The sequence below is a fragment of the Tamandua tetradactyla genome, chromosome 23 (assembly GCF_023851605.1).
Source record: "Tamandua tetradactyla isolate mTamTet1 chromosome 23, mTamTet1.pri, whole genome shotgun sequence".
In the NCBI taxonomy this organism is placed as follows: domain Eukaryota; kingdom Metazoa; phylum Chordata; class Mammalia; order Pilosa; family Myrmecophagidae; genus Tamandua; species Tamandua tetradactyla.
In genome coordinates this window covers 34,635,174-34,658,205 of record NC_135349.1, presented here as the reverse complement: position 1 = coordinate 34,658,205, position 23,032 = coordinate 34,635,174, and the positions used below count along the sequence as shown (strand labels likewise).

Genomic DNA, 23,032 nt, shown 5'->3' with positions numbered 1-23,032 from the left:
TTCTAGATGGTTCTCCAAAGTAACTAGAAACCCTCTAATTGCTGGTCTTCCCTCTAATTGCTGGTCTTCACACAGAATCCAGATATCACTCTCCTTTTCCATTTAGTGATAAATACAAAATTGAATATTTATTTAAACAACTCCAAACCCAAAAGAGGTAGGCATACCTGCACTTTTTTTTGTTTTACACGGGCAGGCACCAGTAATCGAACCCGGGTCTCCGGCATGGCAGGGGAGAATTCTGCCACTGAGCCACCATCACACCGCCCATACCTGCACTTTTGATAGATATTCTCAGATTGCCCTGGTAACGATGCTCCATTTAACTGCCCCACGGAAAAATGGGTCGGCTCGTTTCTCATGTCTTGGCCAGCATTAGGTAGTATCATTATTTTATTTTTGGCAATCTGATGGTTGAAAAATGATGTATCCTTATGTTATTTAGCATATATTGGATTATTTTTGAGGTTAAGCATCGATTCATATGGTTCTTCATAGAGATCAAGTTAGTTGAGAAGCTGCTGTGACAAAAAACAGAATAAAACAAAGGCAGTAAGTAGTAGTTGCAGTTTAAACTCTGATTAAACTCTGTGTGGCCATGCATTTTACTTATTATTGTTTTTCCTCCTCTTTCATCATCTCTACCCTAAACAGTTCCCTGATATCCTTCAGCAAATAGCTTCCAAGATGGCCAAGACCCTGCCCCCCAAAGAGTTTCTCTGGGCTGTCTTTGCATCTGTCCGGAACAGCAGTGATGAGAGTGCCAGCTCTGACTCCAGCCCTGGTAAGTTTTTGGAGTATTTGAGCCTGAGCCAGGGTGTCTGTGTTTTGGGCTGAATTCCTGGCATTAAGGGATCTCTTTCCAGGGGGACTAGATTAAATGTCTGCAAAGCAATAAAATGGCAGAAATTCACAGGCCTAAGAATTACACCTTTGTAAAGGGATTTGGCATCGCGTCCTGCACTCCTTACCAGAGCTAAGAGGTGAGCATGTGCAACAAACCTTGCCCAAGGATTGACTTACAGGGCCCAAATAGCCAAGTGGTTAAGTATTGCCATGCTGGGGTCAGGGGTGCTGGATCTGAATCCTGGGTCTGCTGCCTGCTGGCTGTGTGCCTTTGGACAAGCTATTTAACCTCCCTGTGCCTCAGTTTCATCCTCTAAAATGGGGATAATAATAGTTCCTACTTCATTGAGTCATGGTGAGGATTAATGGGTTTGAACCCACAAATGTGTTCATAGTGGTGCCTGGCATGCAAGAGATGCTCAATAAGCCTTAGCTATTTTTCCATTATCATTACCATGTACTGACTAAGTGCATACTTGTTCCAGGCAGGAAGACACAGAATTAATCAGACCTAATAACAATTGTAATAATAGTTGACAGTCAGTGATTGCTTTCATTCATCCAACAAATATTTGTTGAGCACCGACTGTGTGTATAAAACAGACAGAAATCTCCATGTGGGAGTAGGTCATGGTGACATTTGGTGCTAGAGTCTTCTTGGCAAAGGGAAGGATGACTGGAGCAGGAGAGGAAAGGGGAGTGGGAGGCTGAAATGGAGAGAGACGAGGCCGGTCATGGAGGGCTTATAAAGGAAGCCATTAGGACACTGGCTTTTATAGTGCATGGGATGAGGAGCTATGGAATTTGTCTCTCCTTTCATTGTTCTATCCTAACACTTCTGCCTTAGAAAGGGGACTTGATGGTTAGGTTCAGTATCAACTTGGCCAGATGATGTTGCCCAGTTGTCTGGTCAAGCAAACACTGGCCTGTTATTGTGAGGACATTTTGAGGACTTATGGTTGATTACATCTTCGATCAACTAAGAGGAGGGTCTTCTGTAATGAGAGATGTTTAATCCAATCAGTTGAAGACCTTTAAGGGAGAGATGATAACTTCAGTAGTCGGAAGAGAGGACTTTCATCTCTACAATAGCCAGCCAGCCTCTTCTGGGAAACTCATCAAAGACCTTTATCCTTATTGCCAGCTTGTGGCCTGCCCTATGGATTTAGAACTCCTGCATCCCTAAGATTGCATGAGACACTTTTATAAAATCTCATATTTACATATAGCTCCTGTTGTTTCTGTTTCCTTAGAGAACCCTAATATAGCGGCATTACAATTTCTTCCAGTTTCTTATTTTATTTTATTTATTTTTTATTATTTTTTATTTTTTATTAATTAAAAAAAATTAACTAACACAACATTTAGAAATCATTCCATTCTACATGTGCGATCAGTAATTCTTAATATCATCACATAGATGTATGATCATTTCTTAGTACATTTGCATTGATTTAGAAAAAGAAATAGCAAGACAACAGAAAAAGAAATAAAATGATAATATAGAGAAAAAAAATAAAAAATACAAAAAATATATATAAACAAACAAACAAACAAAAACTATAGCTCAGATGCAGCTTCATTCAGTGTTTTAACATAATTACATTACAATTAGGTAGTATTGTGCTGTCCATTTTTGAGTTTTTGTATCTAGTCCTGTTGCACAGTCTGTATCCCTTCAGCTTCTTCCAGTTTCTTGATGAAAGGAACTGAGATTTAGAGAGATTAAGGGACTTGGCCAAAGTCACAGTGTTCGTATATGGCAGAACATGGATTTGTACCCAAAGCTGTGCCGTCTGCCACCAGTTCTACTGCTATCAAAGGCCTAGCAGTACAGTCGTGATATTGCACCACTCCTACTGTTTGCATATGGATATACAAAGGTGAGACCTTCCATACTTTGTGGGGAGGAAGCTCTGTTACCAGGTACATGTTCAGAATTTCCTTAAGTTGGTTCTGAATATTAATTACTGCTGTGCTTATAATGACTGATGACTTATCAAAAATTACCATTTTGTTTTATTTTGTTGAGTTTTGTGTGTGTTCACTCATTCAGCAAGTAGTTACAAATACCTACTACATGCCAGTCTCTACTTAAGCCTTGGGAATACAGCAGGGATAAGACAAAGTTTCCACTCTTCTATTAAAGCATTTTGTTTTTCTCTAATTCTGTGTTATCACTGGATCCTGGATTTACTGAAGAGTGATTTGGGAGTCAAGAGGGATGGCTGTTTTGTCTCCTCCAAGTGGTTTGGGATAAAAATGCTTGAGGACCATACTTGATGGCTTGATTTGGTCCTGTTTCACCTCTTGATTGGAGCCAAATGAATTTCCATTAAAGGTGCAGTGAGAAGGGAGTGGCCACAGGGCTAGGAAAATGCCTGACCAGGTGGTGGTGCTGGGTCTGACAGCCTCTGTGATGGTGAGCTGTGAAAACAAGAAATCTAGGATTTCTCTTAAGACAAAGAGCTGGAGGTTTTCTCCTAGGTTGTACAAATCTGGGCCAACCAAAACAGTAGCTCATTTGCATGTTATGGGCGATTGGTTTGACCAGGTAATGTTCAACTTCTTGAAAGACCACAGGGATGGATTTCTTCTGTTTCCAAGAAAAATACAATGGGCTCAAATCTCTTCTCCCCTGGAATAGGGAAATCATAGCCCTCACTGTGATATTTTATGGAAGGAAAATCATCCTTTCAGTTGGATACGAGTATTCCTTCCTCATAATTCCAGAACCCTTAATTCTGGGTAACAGACTCCAATGCATAGAGGACCAAGCAGGTAACTTAAATAACATTTGTTGAGGGCTTATTTTATGCCTGGCACTGTTCTAAATGCTTATATCAGTTAGTCCTCACAACAACCCTATGAGGTTGTTTTATCTCTACCATGTAGATAAGGAAATTGAGTTAATAAAGGAGTTAAATAGCTTTGGATTGAATCTAAAGCCAGGACTGCTCACCATCAACTCTTTATCCTCAAGGGGTTTGCCGTCTAGTTGTAACGTAGCAGACCTGTGCGTGTGGATGTGCAAAAAGTTGAAATTTCCATTATTTTGTTATGAATTCATTAGCAGGGAATATAACAGTGGGATTCGAACTGGTCCCTGAGTCCCTGCTCTCAACTTCTATGCTGTGCTGCCTCTTGGGAATAAACCCTACCGGAGAAGACTATTATTTCAATAAAGAACCGGACTAACATTTCCTGAAATGCTCTTCCCTCCATCCCTTCCCTGCATCTCCCCATTCTTCAGGTTGCCATGGAATTGCTGCTCCCTCTTCTGATGACATCCTCAAGTTGGCCGAAGCCAATGCCTGCTGGACTCCCGAGGACTTGCTCTGCATGGAGGAAGACACGTTCATCAGGAATGTGGAGCTCCTGGGGGCTGTCAGGGGTTTCAGCTGGCCTCAACTGATGGCCTTGAAGGAGAAGGCGATACAGGTAAAGGCCATATCAGGGGAGGAAGCAATAAACAGAGGGGAAGAAAGAACCCAACAGTCAGAGCATTTCTGAGGAGTTTTCACACATGTCATCCTGTTAACATTTTATTGCATCAGCTTAGCGCTGTGGTTGTGATTTCCTCATCTGAGAAACAGAAATCTCTAGTTCTTCCTTCTTAGGGCTGTGGCAGAGAACGGAATGCGATGTGCTTTGGCACATGGTGGCCACCACATTCTGTGATATTCTGGTGCCTCTGGCAGACAGTTTCCAGCAGTCGTGCCTTTCTTTCCTCCACTTGGAGAACCCCAGCTGCTGCTTGTAGCCAATATTCTCAGAATCTGCAGCAAATTCATCTGAAAATAATAGAAGAAGGGGATAAAGGGAGGAGTGGAAGTGGTTTGCCATCTTTAAAAAGGTCTTTTTTAGTGACTTGATTTTATGTCCTAGCTGTTGGTATAGCTGTGGAATATCCACTTACTCTTGTGGGGTTAAAAGTTAGATGCCATAAAATTACATTTATAACTCTTAAAAAATTATGTTTATAGCTTTAAAAAATGTAAATGAACCAAGTTTATTACAAAATGGTCAGAAAATAATAAAAAAAGAAAATCAGTCATAATCCTTAACCCAGATGTAAGCTTTTTTTTTTTTTTTGCATAGTCAGGCACCGGGAATCAAACCCAGGTCTCCAGCATGGCAGGCAAGAACTCTGCCTGCTGAGCCACCGTGGCCCACCCCAGAAATAAGCTTTTAATAGTTTATGGTTTGGTATATAGCTTCTCAGACTTCTATGTGTCTATGTACATGTGTAAAATATATTTCATATATATTTGTGCTACAAAAAATGGTATCACATTTCTATTTTTTTTAAACTTTTTTGTTGTATAATATAACATATATACAAAGTAAAGAGTGAAAAAAGCAATAGTTTTCAAAGCACTCTTCAGCAAGTAGTTACAGGACAGATCTCAGAGTTTGTCATGGGCTACCATACCATCATCTCAGATTTTCCCTTCTAGCTGCTCCAGAACATTGGAGGCTAGAAGGAATAAATATATTTTTATCATCACAATCAAATTTTTTTCTTTTTTATGAAAAATGACATAAATACAAAAAAAAAGCAATAGATTTCAAGCACAGCACAACAATTAGTTGTAGAACAGATTTCAGAGTTTGGTATGGTTTACCATTCTACAATTTTAGGTTTTTACTTCCTGATACTGGAGACTAAAAGAAATGTCGATATAATGATTCAGCAGTCATACTCGTTTGTTAAACCCTACCTTCTCTGTATAACTCCACCATCACCTTTGATCTTTTTTTCCCACTCTTTAGGGGTGTTTGAGCTATTCTATTCTAGCTCAAATAGTTAGAATGCCTATTCTAACATTTTCATGTTTGAAGGGGCTGTCGATAATATGGGGTAAGGAGATGAAACTAGCTGACGTTCTAGAGAGGCTGTGCCCTCTGCATTTCAGGACTTACCTGGTCCAGGGACCCATCTGCAGGTTGTAGGTTTCTGGAAAATTACCCTAGTGCATGGAACCCTTGTAGAATCTTATATAATGCCCTAAGTGTTCTTTTGCATTGGTTGGAATGGTTTTGGTTGTATTTTGCCAAGTTACGATAGGTAGCAATGTCTAACTGAAGCTTTTGTAAGAGTGAGCTACAGAGTAGTCTCTTGACTGACTCTATTTGAACTCACTCAGCCACTGATCTCTTATTTGTTACACTTCTTCTTCCCTTTTGGTCAGGATGGAATTGTTGATCCCATGGTGCCAGGGCCGGACTCATCCGTAGGGATCATGTCCCATGCTGCCAGGGAGACTTTCACCCCTAGACGTCATGTCCCATGTAGGGGGCGAGGGCAATGATTTCACTTGCAGAGTTGGGCTTACAGAGTGAGGCCACATCTGAGCAACAAAAGAGATCCTCCAGAAGTAACTCTCAGGCATACCTATAGGTAGGCTAAACTTCTCTGCTATATATTAAGCTTCACAAGAGCAAGCCTCAAGATCAAGGGCTTGGCCTATTGATTTGGGTATCCCTAATGTTTGACACAGTATCAGGGGTTTCCCCAGTGGTAAAGTTTGACAGTTCCATATTTTTTCTCCCATACCTCAAGAAACTGTTTTATTATCTGCTTAATATATTCTAGGATATATCCAGGCATTACATTAAGCTATACAGGATTAAAGGCCCTCATTCTTATTCTGAACTCCCTGTGTTTAAATGAGCTATCCAGACAGGTTGAGTTAGATTATGTGCTATAGAAAATTTAGGTTCTGGACAAAATAAACCTTTCTTCTTTTGGTCTCAAAGAGTAGGTGAGGTTCTAAAATATAGACAATGTCTTCCTTATCCCTGTTGTATTAGTTAAGGTTCTCTAGAGAAACAGAATCAACAGGGAACACTTGCAAATATAAAATTTATAAAAGTGTCTCACGTGACCGCAGGAACACAGAGTCCAAATCCACAGGGCAGGCTGTGAAGCCGACGACTCCAATGGAAGGTCTGGATGAACTCCACAGGAGAGGCTTGCCAGCCAAAACAGGAATGGAACCTGTCTCCTCTGAGTCCTCCTTAAAAGGCTTCCTGTGATTAGATTAAGCATCACTCATTGTAGAAGACACTCCCCTTTGGCTGATTACAAATGGAATCAGCTGTGGATGCAGCTGACGTGATCATGATCTAATCCTATGAAATGTCCTCATTGCAACAGACAGGCCAGCACTTGCCCAATCAGATAAACAGGTACCACAACTTGGCCAAGTTGACACATGTCCCTAACCATGACAGCTGTCTTCTGAATTGCCTTAATCCCATCCCGATTGGCTTCGTTCTTCTCCCTAAATACCAAGTTATATATGTATATATATATATATATATATAAAACAGCCTCTCAAAATTCAGAGATAATAATTACCACTCTGGATCACCTATCTATTCTATTACCCGCTTCCCACACCTAACTGTACGGAGTATATTTTTTCCATATCAGAAATATACACCTATATCATAATTTTAAATAGTTATATAATACCGAATTAATGGCTGGCCCGTATTTATTCAGTTAACTGTTACACCTTTAAATTGTTTGTATTTTTTAAACTGTTTCAAGGTGCGTATTTGTACATATATCTTTGGGCACTTGTCTCATTATTTCCTTAGGCTAAATTCACAGAGGTAGAATTTATGGGTCAAAGAATAGAAATATTTTAAAAGCTTTTGGCACCTATAGACAGATTGCTCTCTAAAAGGCATGTACCAATTTATATTCTCAGTTGCATCCAATGAGGCTATCCTTAACCCACATCTTTCCAACACCATATATAACCATGATCAGCCAACAACATAGTATTCTTTGTTTTAACTTTCCATTTCTTTAATTATGACTGAGAATGAACTTTTTTCCATGTATTTATTTCTTCCTTTCTCAATTTCCTATTCATATCTTTTGTCTAATTTTTCTACAAAAGTCCTCATCTTTTGCTTATTGATTATAAAAGAGCTTTACATATTAAGGGGATTTATCGTTTGTCTGCTTTAAATGTTGTCACCAGTGCTCCATCTGATCTGGCTTCTTTTCACCTGAAGGTTTGGGACATACCTTCTTACTGGAAGGAACACCATATCGTCTCCCTGGGCCGCATTGCTCTGGCTCTCAATGAGAGTGAGCTGGAGCAGCTGGATCTCAGCTCTATTGACACCGTGGCTTCCTTAGGCCAACAGACAGAATGGAGACCAGGACAGGTAGGCAGATGTTACTTGATCTTTTATTTTTCGGCATGGGCAGGCACTGGGAATCAAACCAGGGTCTCCGTGCTCGATCTTTTAAATACTCCATTTCTCTCTTAATTTTGTTCATGCTTTCCTTTATATCCTTGAACATATTTATAATAGCTGCTTTAAAATCCTTGCAGCTAATCCTGTCATCACTGTCATTACTGAATATTTCTAGTGATTGATTTTTCTCGTAGCAGTGGGTCATATTTTCCTGCTTATTTGCAAGCCTGATCAATTTGATTGGATTTTGCACATTGAATTTTATGTTCTTCAGTGCTGGATTTAGTTTTATTTCTTTAAAGAGTATTAGGCTTTGTTCTGACATGCCTTTAAGTTACTTTCAAAGAAATTTGATCCTTATTAAGTGGGTTCAGAGTAGCCTTTATTCTGTGGTTAATTTACCCCCCATTACTTAGACTTAATTCTCCTGAGAACTCTACCTAACGCCCCATGTATTTCAAGAGCCCTCTACTCTGGTGATAATGTGAACTATTAGCAGAGAATTGTTCAGCCTATTGCATTTTGATATCCATGTGAAGTTTTCACCCATCGCGTATGTAGGTCAGTACTCAACAAAGAGACAAGATCTCTCTGCAGATATCTGGAGCCCTCTCTCCAGTATTGACCCATAAAATTCTAGGTGCTCTGGCCTCTCTTTTATTTATTTATTTATTTATTTAATGATCATTCCATTCTACGTATGTAATCAGTAATTCACAATATCATCACATAGTTGCATATTCACCATCATGATAATTTCTTAGAACATTTGCATCAATTCAGAAAAAAAAAAAAATACAACCAAAAAAAATTCATACGCTCTGGCCTCTGTTGAACTTGGATCTCTGTATCTTCAACTCAACTAGACCACTGGCTTATTTGGGTTACCCTCTCTACCCTGTGGCTTGGAAATCGCCTCTAGGAAATTTTAGGGCCCCTCATTTGTTTTCCTTCTTTTAGGATTACAGTCCTGTGCTTAAAGTGTTGTACAGTACCTGAATACAGTTATTTAATATATATTTTTCCATTTTCTAATTGTTTATGGTGGGAGGACAGTTCTTGCAATTCCTGAATCAGCTAATCGTTCATGGGCTTGAAGTATAATTTCTCCCCAGAATTGAGAGAGAAACTTAGGGTATTTGATCTACTGTACTGCTGGAAAGTGAAGCCTCAGCTCCTTTGTGGCATCTTCATCCTGGGAGGCTCTCCTTCAGTGGTCATTTTCAGCACTAGGCTTACATACTATCTAATTAGCAATCCCATTTAAAAAGTGACTCTTTCATATTAGTTTTTGAAAACACTCCAGCATTGACTCCTGTGATATTTAATTGTATGTGACAACTTGGCATCCTGTTGTTTGGTGAAGCACTAGCCTAGATAGTGCTGTGATGGAATTTTGTACCTATGATTAATATTTACAATTAATTAAGTTTAAATAAATGAAATTACTCTCAAGCATATAATGTTGGTGGGCCTTAAGAACAAAACAACCTGAGGTTTTCCAGAGATGAAGAAATTCTGCCTCTGCATATCAATTCTCATCTAAGTTTCTAGCCTGCCAGCCTTCCCTACAGATTTTGGACTTACCAGCCTCCACAATGGTGCAAGCCAATTCCTTAAAATAAATCTCTCTCCACACACGTGCACGCACACACACACACGTTCTGTTTCTCTAGAAAACCTTGACTGATACAATTCCAGTCACATAATGCATGTAATTGCCCACCCCTGAACAATTACTTTGGTCATATCTTGGTCAGCCTGACATCCTTAGGAAGTGTAGTCTGTCTCACAATGACCACATGAGTGAGAGTAAGAATGGATGCATAGTAAGTTGAATAATGGCCCACCAAATACATCCACATCTTAATCCTTGGAACCTGAGGATATGGTGCTTTATATGGCAAAGGGACTTTGAGGATGTGATTAAATTAACAATATTGAGATGGAGATTATCCTGGATTATTCAGGTGGGCCCAAGGTCATCACATTATAAGAGGGAGGCAAGAGGATAATAGAAGATGATGTGATGACAGGAGAGAGAGAGAGGGAAAAAAAAAGCTCTGAAGATGCTACACTACTTGCTTTGAAGATGGAGGATGGGGACATGAGCCAAGGAATGTAGTCAGATTCTAGACGCTAGAAAAGTGAAAGGAATGGATTCTCCTCTAGAGCCTTCAGAAGGAATACAGCTCTGCCAACCCATTTTAGGTCTTCAGACCTCCAGAACTGGAAGAGAGGATAAACTTATGTTGTTTTAAGATACTAAGTTTGTGGTAATTAGTCACAGCAACAATAGGAAGCTAAGAAAGGGTGGTTCTTCAAAGGAAAACCATGAGGTTAGTATCAAAGGAAGAATGGATGCAAGCAAATCCAATACCTGTCTCCCCTCCCTCACTTTTTGTCATTAGAGTCACCATATCATATAACTCAGTTGCACCATCCAAGTAGAATAGAGTGCGAATGATATTCCCTCAAGTAGAAAAACATACAGGTCCTGGTTATAAGGATTAAATGAGTTAATACATGCAAAACATGTAACAATGCCTTGTATGTAGGTAATACATTAAAATGAGTTCTCATTATCGTCATCGTCAGCATGATTTTGTGGTCATCGCCATCATCCCCACACTCCTTCTCTCTGGGTTGGTTTCCTCCTTTGCAAGATGAGAGGCTTAAAGCCTGCCACCTGAGGGTCCTTCTGTTCTAACATTCTATAATCCCGTGGCTCTGTGATGCTAAAACTGGTTTGGTTGGTTTGAGAAGTTCCATATCACACTTCTGGTATTAAAACCATTCTATTTGCAGTCTGGGAGAAAATAGAAAAATATGTCCTACTTAAAACTAGGGTATCTCTTTCCCTTTGCACCGTTTTTAATTCCCATGGATGGTAGTGAGATTTATCAATATGTTTGAAGGGGATATGAAAACCTAACATTTGCATATATCATTTGCAGTCGGCTCCTCTACTTTAGTTCCAAATCAACCTTAAATGCAAGTTTCTAGATTAATAGTCAGACCTGGCAGAAGAACATTAACAGATAGTTCAGCTTAAAAACCAATATAAGGGAAAAACTATTATAGAAGCCAGAGGGATGAAAAGAAAGATTGAAATCTTACAGTTATTCATTTCTCAGTGGTTAATATCACCTAGAAGTGTTGGTATTAATTGTCTTGGCATCATTATATTTATGCTGGTCCAGTCATTCAAGGAAATACATTTTGACTTATCATCATGCAGGCTGAGCTTGCATCTTTCAGATTCCAGTGGCAAGGGCAATTTAATACCACATCTTCAAAATAATTTTATTTGAATTGTATTTTTGCACTTACATTTTAAAATGCGCATGTCTGAGAGTAGGGCAGCACAGATTGCTAAAAGCAAACTAGTGAAACTTGATTGTGAAGACTTAATAAGAAAAATTCAAAAGCCAACTTGAATCTTCATTTATTTCTCCATACTCTAACTTCTTCACTGTCTAGTAGTACTAGTTCTAGGGTCAGACTGCCTGATTTTTAATCTTAGAAGCACCATTGACTAGCTGTGTAATCTTGGCCAAGTTACTTACCTTCTCTGTGCTTCAGTTTCTTCATCAGTGAAATAGGGATAATAGTAATCCTTACCTCATAATGGTTGTTGTGAATATTAAATGAGGCAGTAAGTGTAAAGTGGTCAAAACAGTGCAGGCCCATGGTAAGCATTCAATAAATGTTAACTAATATAATTTTGGATGTACATTCCTGTTTGGTCAAAGACAATCAAGTCAAAGTGTGGTATTACTGAAATTCCCCTACAATGGCTGTGAGCTTTGTAATTGTTGAGGGCAACTTTATGAAGATTCTGACCAATCTGATTTGCAGAAACATGGGAAATCTCTCTGAAGCTAATCCATCATGGGGAGGCAGCAATATGATGCCATTTCAGAGGACTATGCATTGCATATGACTTCTATAGATTACCCACTCATTCATTTCATTCTTCCGTTTTTCCAGATATTACTTATTGACTTGTACTGTGTACAGGCATTAGGCTCTGTGCTAGGCATATAATGATGAAATAGCTAGATATGGTCCTTGTTCTCAGGAGTAGAGTAAAAAATGAGTGATCTAAGTGAAAAATTAAAACAAAATCCTGATAAGTGATAAGCAGAAAATGGACAAGATGCTTATGGAGATAGTGAGGAGGGAAGCATCTTGAGGGGGTATCGGGTAGTCTTCTCTGAAGAGGTGGCATTTAAACAGACTTAAGGAATAGAAAGACAGCAGACACATGTAAAATAGAATCCCGCTGCAACATTTCATAATCATTCCCAATTTTATCCTTCTTTCAATACTGTAATGATCTCTATTGTGTGATTGGGATGGACTGATGTTGAGGAGAGATGGGAAGATTCACTGTATCCCTCTGACTTTCACTCTTGTTCATCCTTGGATGTTTTCTCACTGTCTTTGCCTCATGAGTTCTTATCTTCCTGTAATCTTCTGAAGGATCCATACCTTATTATACAGCTCATCCCCAATGAATTGTTTTAGATCCTTCCTCAAATGCAACATAGGAAAGTCAGATGAATCTTAAATGTGTTAGTCGTGGCTCATTTAGTTACAAATGGCAAAAACCGAACTGAAATTGGTTTGATCAAGAAAAGGAGTTTATTGACTCCTGTAACTGAAAAGTTCACTTGTAGAGTTCAGGTATTGCTGGATTCAGGGCCTTCAACAATCTTATCAGAAATCTCTCACTATTATTTATTTATTTATTTTTTCAAAGAGAGAGTTTATTACTAGGTGTGTAGTAGGAGACCAGAGGGCCTAGTGGCCCAAAATCTGTCTCCCTGAACTGCAGTAATTTAGATAGCTTTATTAGAGAAAATATGGGCAGGATTTAGGATAATGAGCACAGTGGCCTCAGATGGTGTAATTAGAGTCTCACCATTATTTTTGATACTGCTTTCCTTTGTGTTGGCTTAGTTAAGAGGCAAGCTCTCTCTGTATGGTGGTGTGAAATAGATCTAGGTATATATCCTTACAAGTTTAAGTCCAGTGTAAAGAATTGCTCTCCTAATTGCTTCAGCCAAAGTCCTGATTGTTTCTAATTGGATCACATGCCCAAACCAGAACCAGTCACTCCAGCTAGGCTAAATGATGATTTGATTGTCCATACCTGGATCCCATCATTGCTCCTGGAACTCAGGATACAGTTAGCTCCAGCTGAACCACCTGAAGTAAGAGTGCAGGAGGGTGGTTCCCAGTGTGGTGTTTTGGAGCCTGTACCTCTCTTAAATATGTTTAAGAACATATTTAAGAAAAATATGTTCTTAAACTTAATCCATTCCTGTTGGTGTGAACCCATTGTAAGTAAGACTTTTTGATGAGGTTACTTCAATTAAGGTACGGCTTAGGATGGGTCTTAATGCTGTTATTGGAGACCTCTATAAGCAGAATGAAACTCAAACAGAGAAAAAGCCAAGGAAACAAGAAGATGAAATTCAATGGAACCTGGAAGAGAGGCTGTCATGTGCATTGTCATGTGATACAGGAGCCCAGGACCAAGGATCACCAGCAGCCAGACCCAGAGTGCTAGTCTTTGGGAAGAAAGCATCACTTGATGATACCCTGATTTGGATTTTCTCTTAGCCTCAAAACCATGAGCTGATAAATTCCCATTGTTTAAGCTGACCCATTGCATGATATTCTTTTGAGCTGGCAATGAAACTAAAACACCCAGGGAAATTCTTGAACAATGAATGGCCACTCTGTCAGAATTACAGGGACACTACACATCAGTCTCCTAAATCAAAGCTCTTTGCAGAGATGCTTGTGTGGTTTTTAACACCAAAGCATTTTAAGTACTACTCTTTGGAATTAAAGAGTGAGGGACAAACATATTCCATAGGCCTTTAGAGGGAAATTAAAAAATAAATAAATAAAAACTTATTTTTGTTTAATAAAATAAATTATTTTATTTATCTAATTAAAAATGGAATAAATTCATTAAATAATATTTCATAAAATTAACAAATTAATTTAATAAATTAATTGGCTGGGATGGGCAGGGAAGACTTCATGAAGAAGGTGACATTTGAAAAAATTAAAAGGTAGATTTTAACAGGTGGGAATGCAGGAAGGGCATCCCAGATGGAGGGGCTGATTTGAACAAAGGAATGAAAGAAGAAAATGATAAGGTCTTGCTACAAAGTTGTGGAAAAAGATGTTGGAAAAGGTTGGATCCCAGTGCAGAGGAAGTTGAATGCTCAAACTGCACAGAATACATATGATTGATCGAAGGAAATAAGTCACAGACAGATGCAGGATACAAGCTTAATGTTAGCGAAAGACATGAGAGCTTCACTGCCTAAAGATGCCTTCATAGAGCAGTGGACGTCCTCAGTTGAAGCAGCACCTTAGGGACATTAACTTGGATGCAGTGGCCAGAATGGTTTGGAGTGAGGAGTGCATGCAGAGGGGGAGGGGGAAAGGTCAGTCAGAAGGCTAATACAATAGCTTTGTTATCCCCACAGCACTTCAGGTCTTGGCCATACCTGGATAGATCATTTTCTATCTTTCCTCTTTTTTTATAGGCTAAATCCATTCTGCAAGGGTTCCTGGAGGATTCAGGCTGTAATATCCAAGATCTGAAGAGCTTTCACCTAGTAGGACTTGGTGCAACCCTGTGTGCTATGAACATCACCGAAATCCCACTTATAAAGATCTCAGAATTCAGGTAACCAAAACACTAGTGTGAAAAGTAAGAAGTGGTTCATTCATTCATTTGTCCATCCATCCGTCTATCCATCCATCCATCCATCAAGATGTTCTCCACTTCCTCATGCTTTGCCACCTTTCTGGGTTAGAATAGGGAATGGGATTAGCTGGATCCTTTCTTGGTACTGAGCTCACCTTCTGCACGTCTTTTTTTTGGTTGGAAAGTCCCCTGGGCTCACACTGTATCTCTCCATCTTAAAAAGGGTGGTGGTGGCCAGAATCGGAACCCTGCTCTGCAACACAGCTGTCTTGGTTGAGTTTAAGAGAAAGGCAGAAGTCGTATTTGGGGATCCCACTGAGTGGACCAGCTCCATCTTGCAGGAACTTGGGACCATTGCAGGTAAGGAGCATCCTGTGCATGCCTTTCTCTTTCTTTCCAACCTTGAATCAGGGTACAAAAGAGAAAAGAATCTTTGGCCACATGTAGTGAACATTGTAGAGCTACAGTAGAACCTAGATTTCGTGACTTGTAGTTGCTAAGATTAGAGTCTGCAAATCTACTTATTGAAGAAGCGCCTTTGATGATTCTTTTTAACACTACAATTTGAAACAATTGGTTTAGAATGTGATTTAATTGCCCACCAATAGGTCTGTACACAATCTGAAATTGTATAAAGTGAAGCTTCTTCTTGTCATACATTTCATTATAGGAGGATAATCAGGGCCAATAAGACCTGTGTGTTTTTTTTTTTCTGAGTTGGTTAAAGAATTTTTCCCCCAGTATTATTTTCAAGGCCTTTTGTAAGGAATGATGTTTGCACAGAACATACAGATCCGTACATTATGCTGCACCATTAATAAAACAAGAACCATTCCAATGGCATGAACTAAACCCTCATAGTTCCTTTTTCTCTCCAGCTGGATTAACTAAGGAAGAACTCCGACTGATTGACAAAGATTTGATGCCATATTTCCAGCCATCAGCAGTCAAATGCCTTCCTGATGAGATATTCAAAGTAGGTACTCAGTTCTTCAAGGAGAAAAGTGAGTTTGACCCCATTTCAAATCACACCAGAAACCAGGTGACAGGCCTTGGGTTCCAGGGGCTTGCAGTCCGTGCTTCTGCTGATAGGAGATTTGTGTGCCAACAACAAATGCATCTTTTAGATGTTTAAGGGGAAACTTTCCTTAAGTTTTAATGTATATTTTGGTTGCATTTGCTTCTATGGTTGCGTTCTCTTTATAGCAAGTAGTGCTGTTTTCTATTTATGGTGGTGTGACAAGTTCATAGTCCCTTATCTAAAACCTTTAGGAAGGATGTGTTCTAGAATTCAGAATTTTTCAGATTTTAGAAAGGTCACTGTGCATATACTGTATGTAACTTAACACCCCAGCAGTGTCTAGGGAAGCACCTTGTAAGCAAACACATTAATATTTCCATGGAGAAGTCTATAACAAGTCACACTAATTGGAATAAATAGAGACTATAAATAGTCACAGATCAATTCAGGTCAGGTTTTTCTGGCAAATAAGTTTTCCCTAAGCTTTGGTGACAACTTTCAGTTTTCAAATCTTTGGGACCACAGATTGCAGATGAGGGATTGTCGTTCTGTATGTAACATTTCCTTTTAAAACAAATTTAAATAAAAAAGTTTTCAGTTGATTTAAAGACAAATATTAAGAAAACCACAATAAGAAAGAGATGAATTGTATGGAAAAATGGAGAAGATGGGGTTTTATCAGCTAAAGTTTGGGAAGCAGGGTATCCAATGAGAGGTATTTGATTTCTGTACATGTACAAAGATTTTAAGAGTTTGGTGGGGACAGTCTACTCTGACAAGGAGGGAGTGACTTTTGGGTCCTTGTTTACTGGGTCACTTGGGAACATGTCTACTACAACTAGATGAGGCCTAGAAACCAGGCTAGGCAAGCTCCCACGATGCCTAATCACTGGTTAATTTCAAGACAGCAGACCCTGAACCGTTTCAGCACCCTGGAGAGCTCCCAGACAAGGCAGGCGCAGTAGCTACTTTGAGGGAACAAGTAAGCCCTCAAGGCCTTTGGGCAAATACTTGCTTCCTCTTCTGGGACAGTCTGCAGGGGATAGACAGCTTGGTCCTCGATGCTGGTGTCATTTGGAAAGCAATCTGCAGCTGCTTCCTTGTTCAAGTATTTAGTTACCAATTCCAGAAATTCCTGTTGTCCACCACATTGTGGCTGGCTCCTGGCTAGGTTCTGAGGATGCTTTGGTGAAGGGATTAGAACAGTGTCTTCAGGACCTGGAAGGTGACATAAAAATGTGGCTTGGGTAAGGACTAGTATGAACTGAGGAGCCCTGTCTAAAAGGGACGGCTGCTTCTCATAGCACATTAATGCATGACACCATGGGCCTAGCGTTGCTGGATCTTTCTTTCTTAGAAGAAGCAGTCAGGAACCTTGACTTTTATGTGAAATATTTTGATAGTTAAATTGTTATAAACCAATATTGTTTTGGTTATAAACCAATTTGAATTTACTTTTTAAAATACAGTGTAGGTCTATAGATTCAGTCTGGCCTGTGGATAATGAGTCGGCAACATCTGAAGAATAGATAATTGTTATAATGTAGGCTCTTACATGTAATGGTAGATATAAGCCAGGAGAGCACCTGTACAAGTGTGTGGGGTATGTATATGTGTATGTGTATGTGGTGTGCGTGTGTGTGTGTGTGTTGAGAGGGTAGGAAGTGGCACTGCATTGTGAAGAACAGGTTAGCCAGTTGGAGAAGAACAGCATTCCAGGCAGATGGAAGTGCATGGCAGAGGTGCTGCCTCCTGGGAGGCTGCAAATATTGTTGGTCTTTTTCTCCTCCTTGAGTGCTATGAGAGAGAGCTGAGCAGTGAGACTGGAGGGGTGGGCGGGGCCCAGAGTTCACCAGCCTCATTGCCACATTCAGGAGCTTCACTCCGTCCTGGAGGAGGGGAGAAAGGAAGGGCTCTAAGTATGGAAATGACTGATTCCAGGAAAGCATAGCCTCTACCTGGTCAGGAGAGAAGAGGACGATGAGGAAGGAGGAAGGGATGAAGGTACCTAACCACTTTTCCTAGAATCTTGGGGATGGCTTTAGAGGCCCCTCCACAAAAGCAGAATCCTGCCATCTCATCTCTTCCCACTGGAACTAGTCACTCAGCCCTTTGAGCTAGTGGGGACTTCAGAAAACACCTTGGCCAAAGTCTTTGAAGACATGGGGTGCATGGCAGAATCCCCCACTTCCCACGTCCCTGAAGTTATCGCCAGCCATCACACTCTTCCTCCATTAAGCCCTGACAGGACTCATTGGCCTAGTGTTCAGGCAGTCATACCAAAGGATCAGAGTTGGCACAGGAGATGGGTTCTTGGTGCCACCCACCATTTAGACCAAAAGCCCAGAGAGGCTTTGTAACTTGCCCAAGTCCACACAGCTAGCATGTGGCAGAGCTAGGGTTTAGATTCAGGTCTTTGGCCTTTATGCGTGTGCTTTCCCCTTCACACCAGTGTTTCCTCAGATGACTAACAGGCATTGGGATGCACCTTGCATTGCATTAAACGACATTAAATCACACGGAGAAAATAATGTCTCCCTTTTCAACTCTCCTTTAATACTTCTGATTATTTCAAGGAGGACATTTCACTTTAGTGCTAAAATGTCCTAAACACCCCTGTAACACTTTTTAAATCTGTCCCTTGGGTTTTTGTTATTCTTTTAGTTGTTAAAAAAGAGAGAATAGGTCTCAGATTCAGGTCTTTGTTGGGCCACAAATCTAGAATTTAGCAATGCTGTTTTATTTCTTTCGACTGATTTTAAATGATTACTTATGGTAAGTCATGCTGGTTTTCGATTTTTGGAAATTTCCATTTAAAAACTTCCATTTTAGATCATTTACTTTAGCAGTGAGTGAAAGGAGTGAGCTGATTTTTAAGGAAAAATACTAAAGGGGAGCACGGAGGTATGGCAAAGCTGTGCGGCCTTGGGCACCTGGTAGAGGTTTAGGAAACCCGGGGAGGGTCGCTCCTGAGGGCCCTGTCCCCCTTCCCTCCTGCAGGAGCTGTCCGCGGAGCAGATCGCCTCCTTGGGCCCAGAGAACGCCGCGGCGGTGACTGACGCCCAGCGTCGGCAGCTCAGCATGTTGCAGCTGCAGCACCTCCAGCGGGCGCTAGATGGCGCCAAAACCCGCGCCTGGCTGGACGCGCCCCTGAGTGCCAGCCCCACCCGAACCCCTTATTCGGGTTCTCCCAAAGGTGAGCAGAGCCGTCCCCTTACCCCCAGACCCTTTCCTGCCCCTCGGTGCGCCCGGCCGGGCCTGGCGCGGGCAGGTTCCAAGGTTGCAGGGCGGGGACTCTTACAGTCCTTGGGAATTCTTTACACAGAGACAAAGCCCAAGTCCCTACCTGGCTTCCAAAATGGTTCTCAACTCTGGCTGCTTCTTAAAATCACCTGGGGGAGCTTTAAAAAAAAAAAAGCCAACTCCCTTGGCCCCATTCAGAAACATTCGAATCAGAATCCCTGAGGACTAAATTCACTTCAGTGGCTCCTTTGCACCCTCCCCTCCTGCTCACTGCAGTTTTAATTCAATCAATATTGGTTATTTGTCATAGGGGACCTACTTTGTACTAAGCCTGTGCTAGGGACTGGGAATTCAACAGTGAACAGGCACCTCTGCCTTCTCAGAGCTCACAATCAAGTAAATGATTTCGAGACTGACAAGACCAGGGGAGGAAGGAAACAGAGGGGAGCCATGGCCACTTAGGATCGGGTCATCAGGGGAAGGTGGCGACCTCCTGGAGGTGGTCTCCTAGACCCTGGGGGCACAGCTCTGAGCAGGTCGGACGTTGCTCTGGTTCTCCTTGAGTTATCAGGCAAGCACATGGCATTAGGGTGGGCACTGGATGCAGGACTCACGGGAAATGGGGGTGGGGGGGTGGTCATGGGAACCTCTTAAGAAACTGATTTCAATGCTGAGACCCAAGATGAGGATAAAATGGACTTAGCGAGGGACACAGCGGCTGGTGGAGGGTGCTGCAGGAAGAGGGAGCAGCATGCCTAGTCACTCAGAGGGGAGAGAGAACTTGGTGCTTAACTAAAATCTTTTCCTGACTGGGAGCCCTCCCATGGAGAATTGGGGGGATACCCACAAGTGGTTGGAGGTGGCGCTTTCGAACACCAGCCATGATCTTTGATTGATGATTAATATTTAAGGAGCTTGTTATTGAAGTATAATATGCATGCAGTTAAAATGATTTTTTTGATAATTAGTAAGACTATTTTGTGTAAATATTTAATATATGCCCATGGCTCAAAATATAAAAGGTTTGAAAAAGTACCCAGTGAAATACCTCTCTCCAGCCCCTGTACAACCCTGCCATCCCCCCTCCCCCCCAGTTCCCTGTCCCAGATGCAGCCAGTATTACCATCTTCCTGTGTTTTGGTCCAGAGATCTTTGCATATACAAGCAAATCACATGTAGATTAGCTCCCTGCTTCTACAAAAGCTTATTATACGCCTTGCCCTGCACCTTGCATTTTTCACCTAACAATATACCTTGGAGACATTTCCATTTCCATACATAGTTGCTATGCAATTGTCAGTTTTATGGATACCCTATAATGGTATTTAACCAGATCTCTCTGGATGGATATTTCAGTTGCTTCTATTGTTCCGCTGTTACAAACAATGCTGCATCGAATGACCTTGTACAGTTTGCATCTGTGCAAGTGTGTCTGTAGGACTGAACTCTTCAAAGTGTGATCGCTGGGCCGGAGGGTACCTGTGTTCATAAATTGGATGGATTTGCCAAATCCCCTGATACCAGTTTTCCCTTGTGCCACATTGTCAGAAAGTGATGAGAGCCCTTTTTAAAAGTGTTGACTGCAGATTCTCAGCCAAGGAAGGTTCTAGATACCCTTCCCTTTTCAGCTCAAGGCTGGGGCGGGGGAGTGATATGGGGGAAACATTTCTGTGGGCCACCTGCCCTGAATCTCTTGTTTCCTCTATTTGCTTAATTATCAAAATCGCCCTGGGGTGATGCTTCATCTCAGATTCCCATGCTCAGAATCTCTGGGGGAGGCGCCTGGCATTTGCACATTGAACAAGCTTCGCGGGTGGCTGCCAGGGGTAAGGAAAATCTGGTACACGCCGATCACACAGTCTCATTCAGTCTTCACCACTCCACTGTTTGTGGTCGTTATTCCCGTTTAAGAGACGAGGAAACCAAGGTTCAGAGGGATCAAGTGAGTGGTCCCAAGAAAGATTCGGGGAGCTGGCAGGTGTGCCCAGTCTCTGTGGGCTGCCCAGACCTCACGTGCACTCTCGCCTGTGTTTTGTTATAGGAGCCCCCATCTCCTGGGGTCTTTGGCTTCGCTGCCTTCTGCTGGTTCTCATGCCCGAGTCTCCGTGGTGAGCACAGCACCCTTCCAGTGTCCCCACCAGCGGAAGACCTCCTTCCCGGTTCCAGAGCCTCAACTAGGGCAGGGGGACCCAAAGTCTTGAACTTTAAAAGGCACCAAAGGGGGAAAATAATTAGTAAAAATGATCTTAAAAGTCAAATTTGCCTGTCTCTAGCAAGGAACCTTTCTCTGCCCCATTTCAGACTTCTTTTTTTTTTTTTTTTTTCTGGCTTGGAGGGAAGGGTATTTTCTGCCAACGGGTGAGGACTTCATGCACAAGTTACTGTCCCCTCCAGAGAGAGGTGCCGGAGAGAGGTGGGTGCAGGGAAAAGCACATTTCAGCCAAGGCTGACTCTGGTTTGTGCTCTGGCTTATTTCACTTCTGTGGAGGTACGGGCTCATTGGATTTCTCCTTCTTATATATTTAACATAGTTGAAATAAATGAATCCCTCATCAGAAGCCAATATTCCTGCCTGATTGCTGGGAATAAGTGATGTTTTGGTGGGCATTGCATTGCTTGGAAATTAAAACATTTAACATGACTCAACATTAAATCAATTTTTAAATACATTTTCCAGCTGTCTTCCATTTCCTTAGGAGTCAGCTAAATGAATGCCTGTGGAGTTATCAGTTAACCTTTCAAAATATCCCTCTTTTTTTTTTTTTTTGGTGGAGGTGTTGACTGTTCTCGTTTTAAGTTGCTCTGGGCTTTGGGGAAGTTGAAATAAAAAAAATACACGGTGTAAGTTAGTCACCCATCTGATGATGCCACAGCAGAGCTAACTTCAGCCCGCTGGCCCAACCTTTTCGGAGGCTGGGATGCAATTATTTCTGGAAATTTCTAGGACGCCTTTGGCTCAGGAAGTCAGAGCTCAGGAAAGTGGTGGCTGCCACCTCCTTCAATGACAACAACCCAAATCTCTTCCCACGGCCTTCCTCAGTGGTTCGCCAGCCTTCCGGGGCCCCTGTGTCCCTCCGCTGGCATATCCTGCATTCCCTTGTTCACCACTTCCCCACACACCCGCAGTAGACCTCACGTCTGGAGCTGAAAGAAAGGCTCACTTGAGATTGCAGAAATCCTGTGCCTTTCCGTAAGAGGTGGGCGGATTTTGAAAAGCGGCACCAGGAGGTGTGTGCAGAGTGGCATTTTCAGATGTCGCAGTGGTTAATTACAGACAGTTAAAAGGCTGGGGTGTGGGAGGTCTGGTCCACAGTGTCATTCAGTGTCCAGTTCGGTTTTCTGTCATCCTGGCGGGGAGGCGGCCGCTGCTTTTGCCTCTCCAGCACACATCACTCAGCTCCTTGTGAACGACGTCCCTGGCTCCGGGTGACCCGGCCGGACCTGGTGCGCGGAGAGGAAGGCTGGGTCCAGCGCGTCTGCACAGCTTCCCATCAGAGAGGCGTGGAGCTCACTCAGCGCTCCTTCTTCAGGCCGACCTTTCCACCATCCCGGGGGACTGAAGGAGAGCAGAGCGCCTCTCCTGGGCGTCAAGAGTTCACGCTGACCCCGTTTTGTAGCTTTTTGCGTCTTGCCTCCCTTCCGATCATCTGTCCCTGATTTAAATCCCAGCGCTTTCCTCCCGTCTTGGATACTCATCCCGCTCTGACTATCGCATCTGCCTTGTTAGCTCGTCTCAAGGTCATGACGACCCGACTGGGTCGGTACAGCCAGGATTCCCATTTTCCAGTAGTGCGGACTGAGCCCGAGAAACTATCAAGTCTAAGAAACTATTGTCTAAGGCCTCACAGATGGTAGGAATTTAAACCTTGGCTTCTTTCTCTGTACACTCTGCTGCTCCCTGGATGGGGAGCGGTTAAACTTCTCTAACAAGTTAGATCAGAGCGAGAACCTGA

General features: G+C 41.8%; 1 protein-coding gene across 1 annotated transcript in view; it reads left to right on the top strand.

Annotated features, from left to right (window-relative positions):
- Positions 1-21,748, top strand: part of OTOA (otoancorin) — a 67,699-nt gene extending 45,951 nt beyond the window's left edge. The window contains 8 exon segments of the mRNA XM_077141562.1: positions 655-784; positions 4,100-4,287; positions 7,885-8,040; positions 14,652-14,794; positions 15,039-15,175; positions 15,694-15,791; positions 18,837-19,032; positions 21,121-21,748. Coding sequence (XP_076997677.1) covers positions 655-784; positions 4,100-4,287; positions 7,885-8,040; positions 14,652-14,794; positions 15,039-15,175; positions 15,694-15,791; positions 18,837-19,032; positions 21,121-21,191 — 1,119 coding nt within the window. The 3' untranslated portion in view covers positions 21,192-21,748.
- The last annotated feature ends 1,284 nt before the right edge of the window (positions 21,749-23,032 follow it).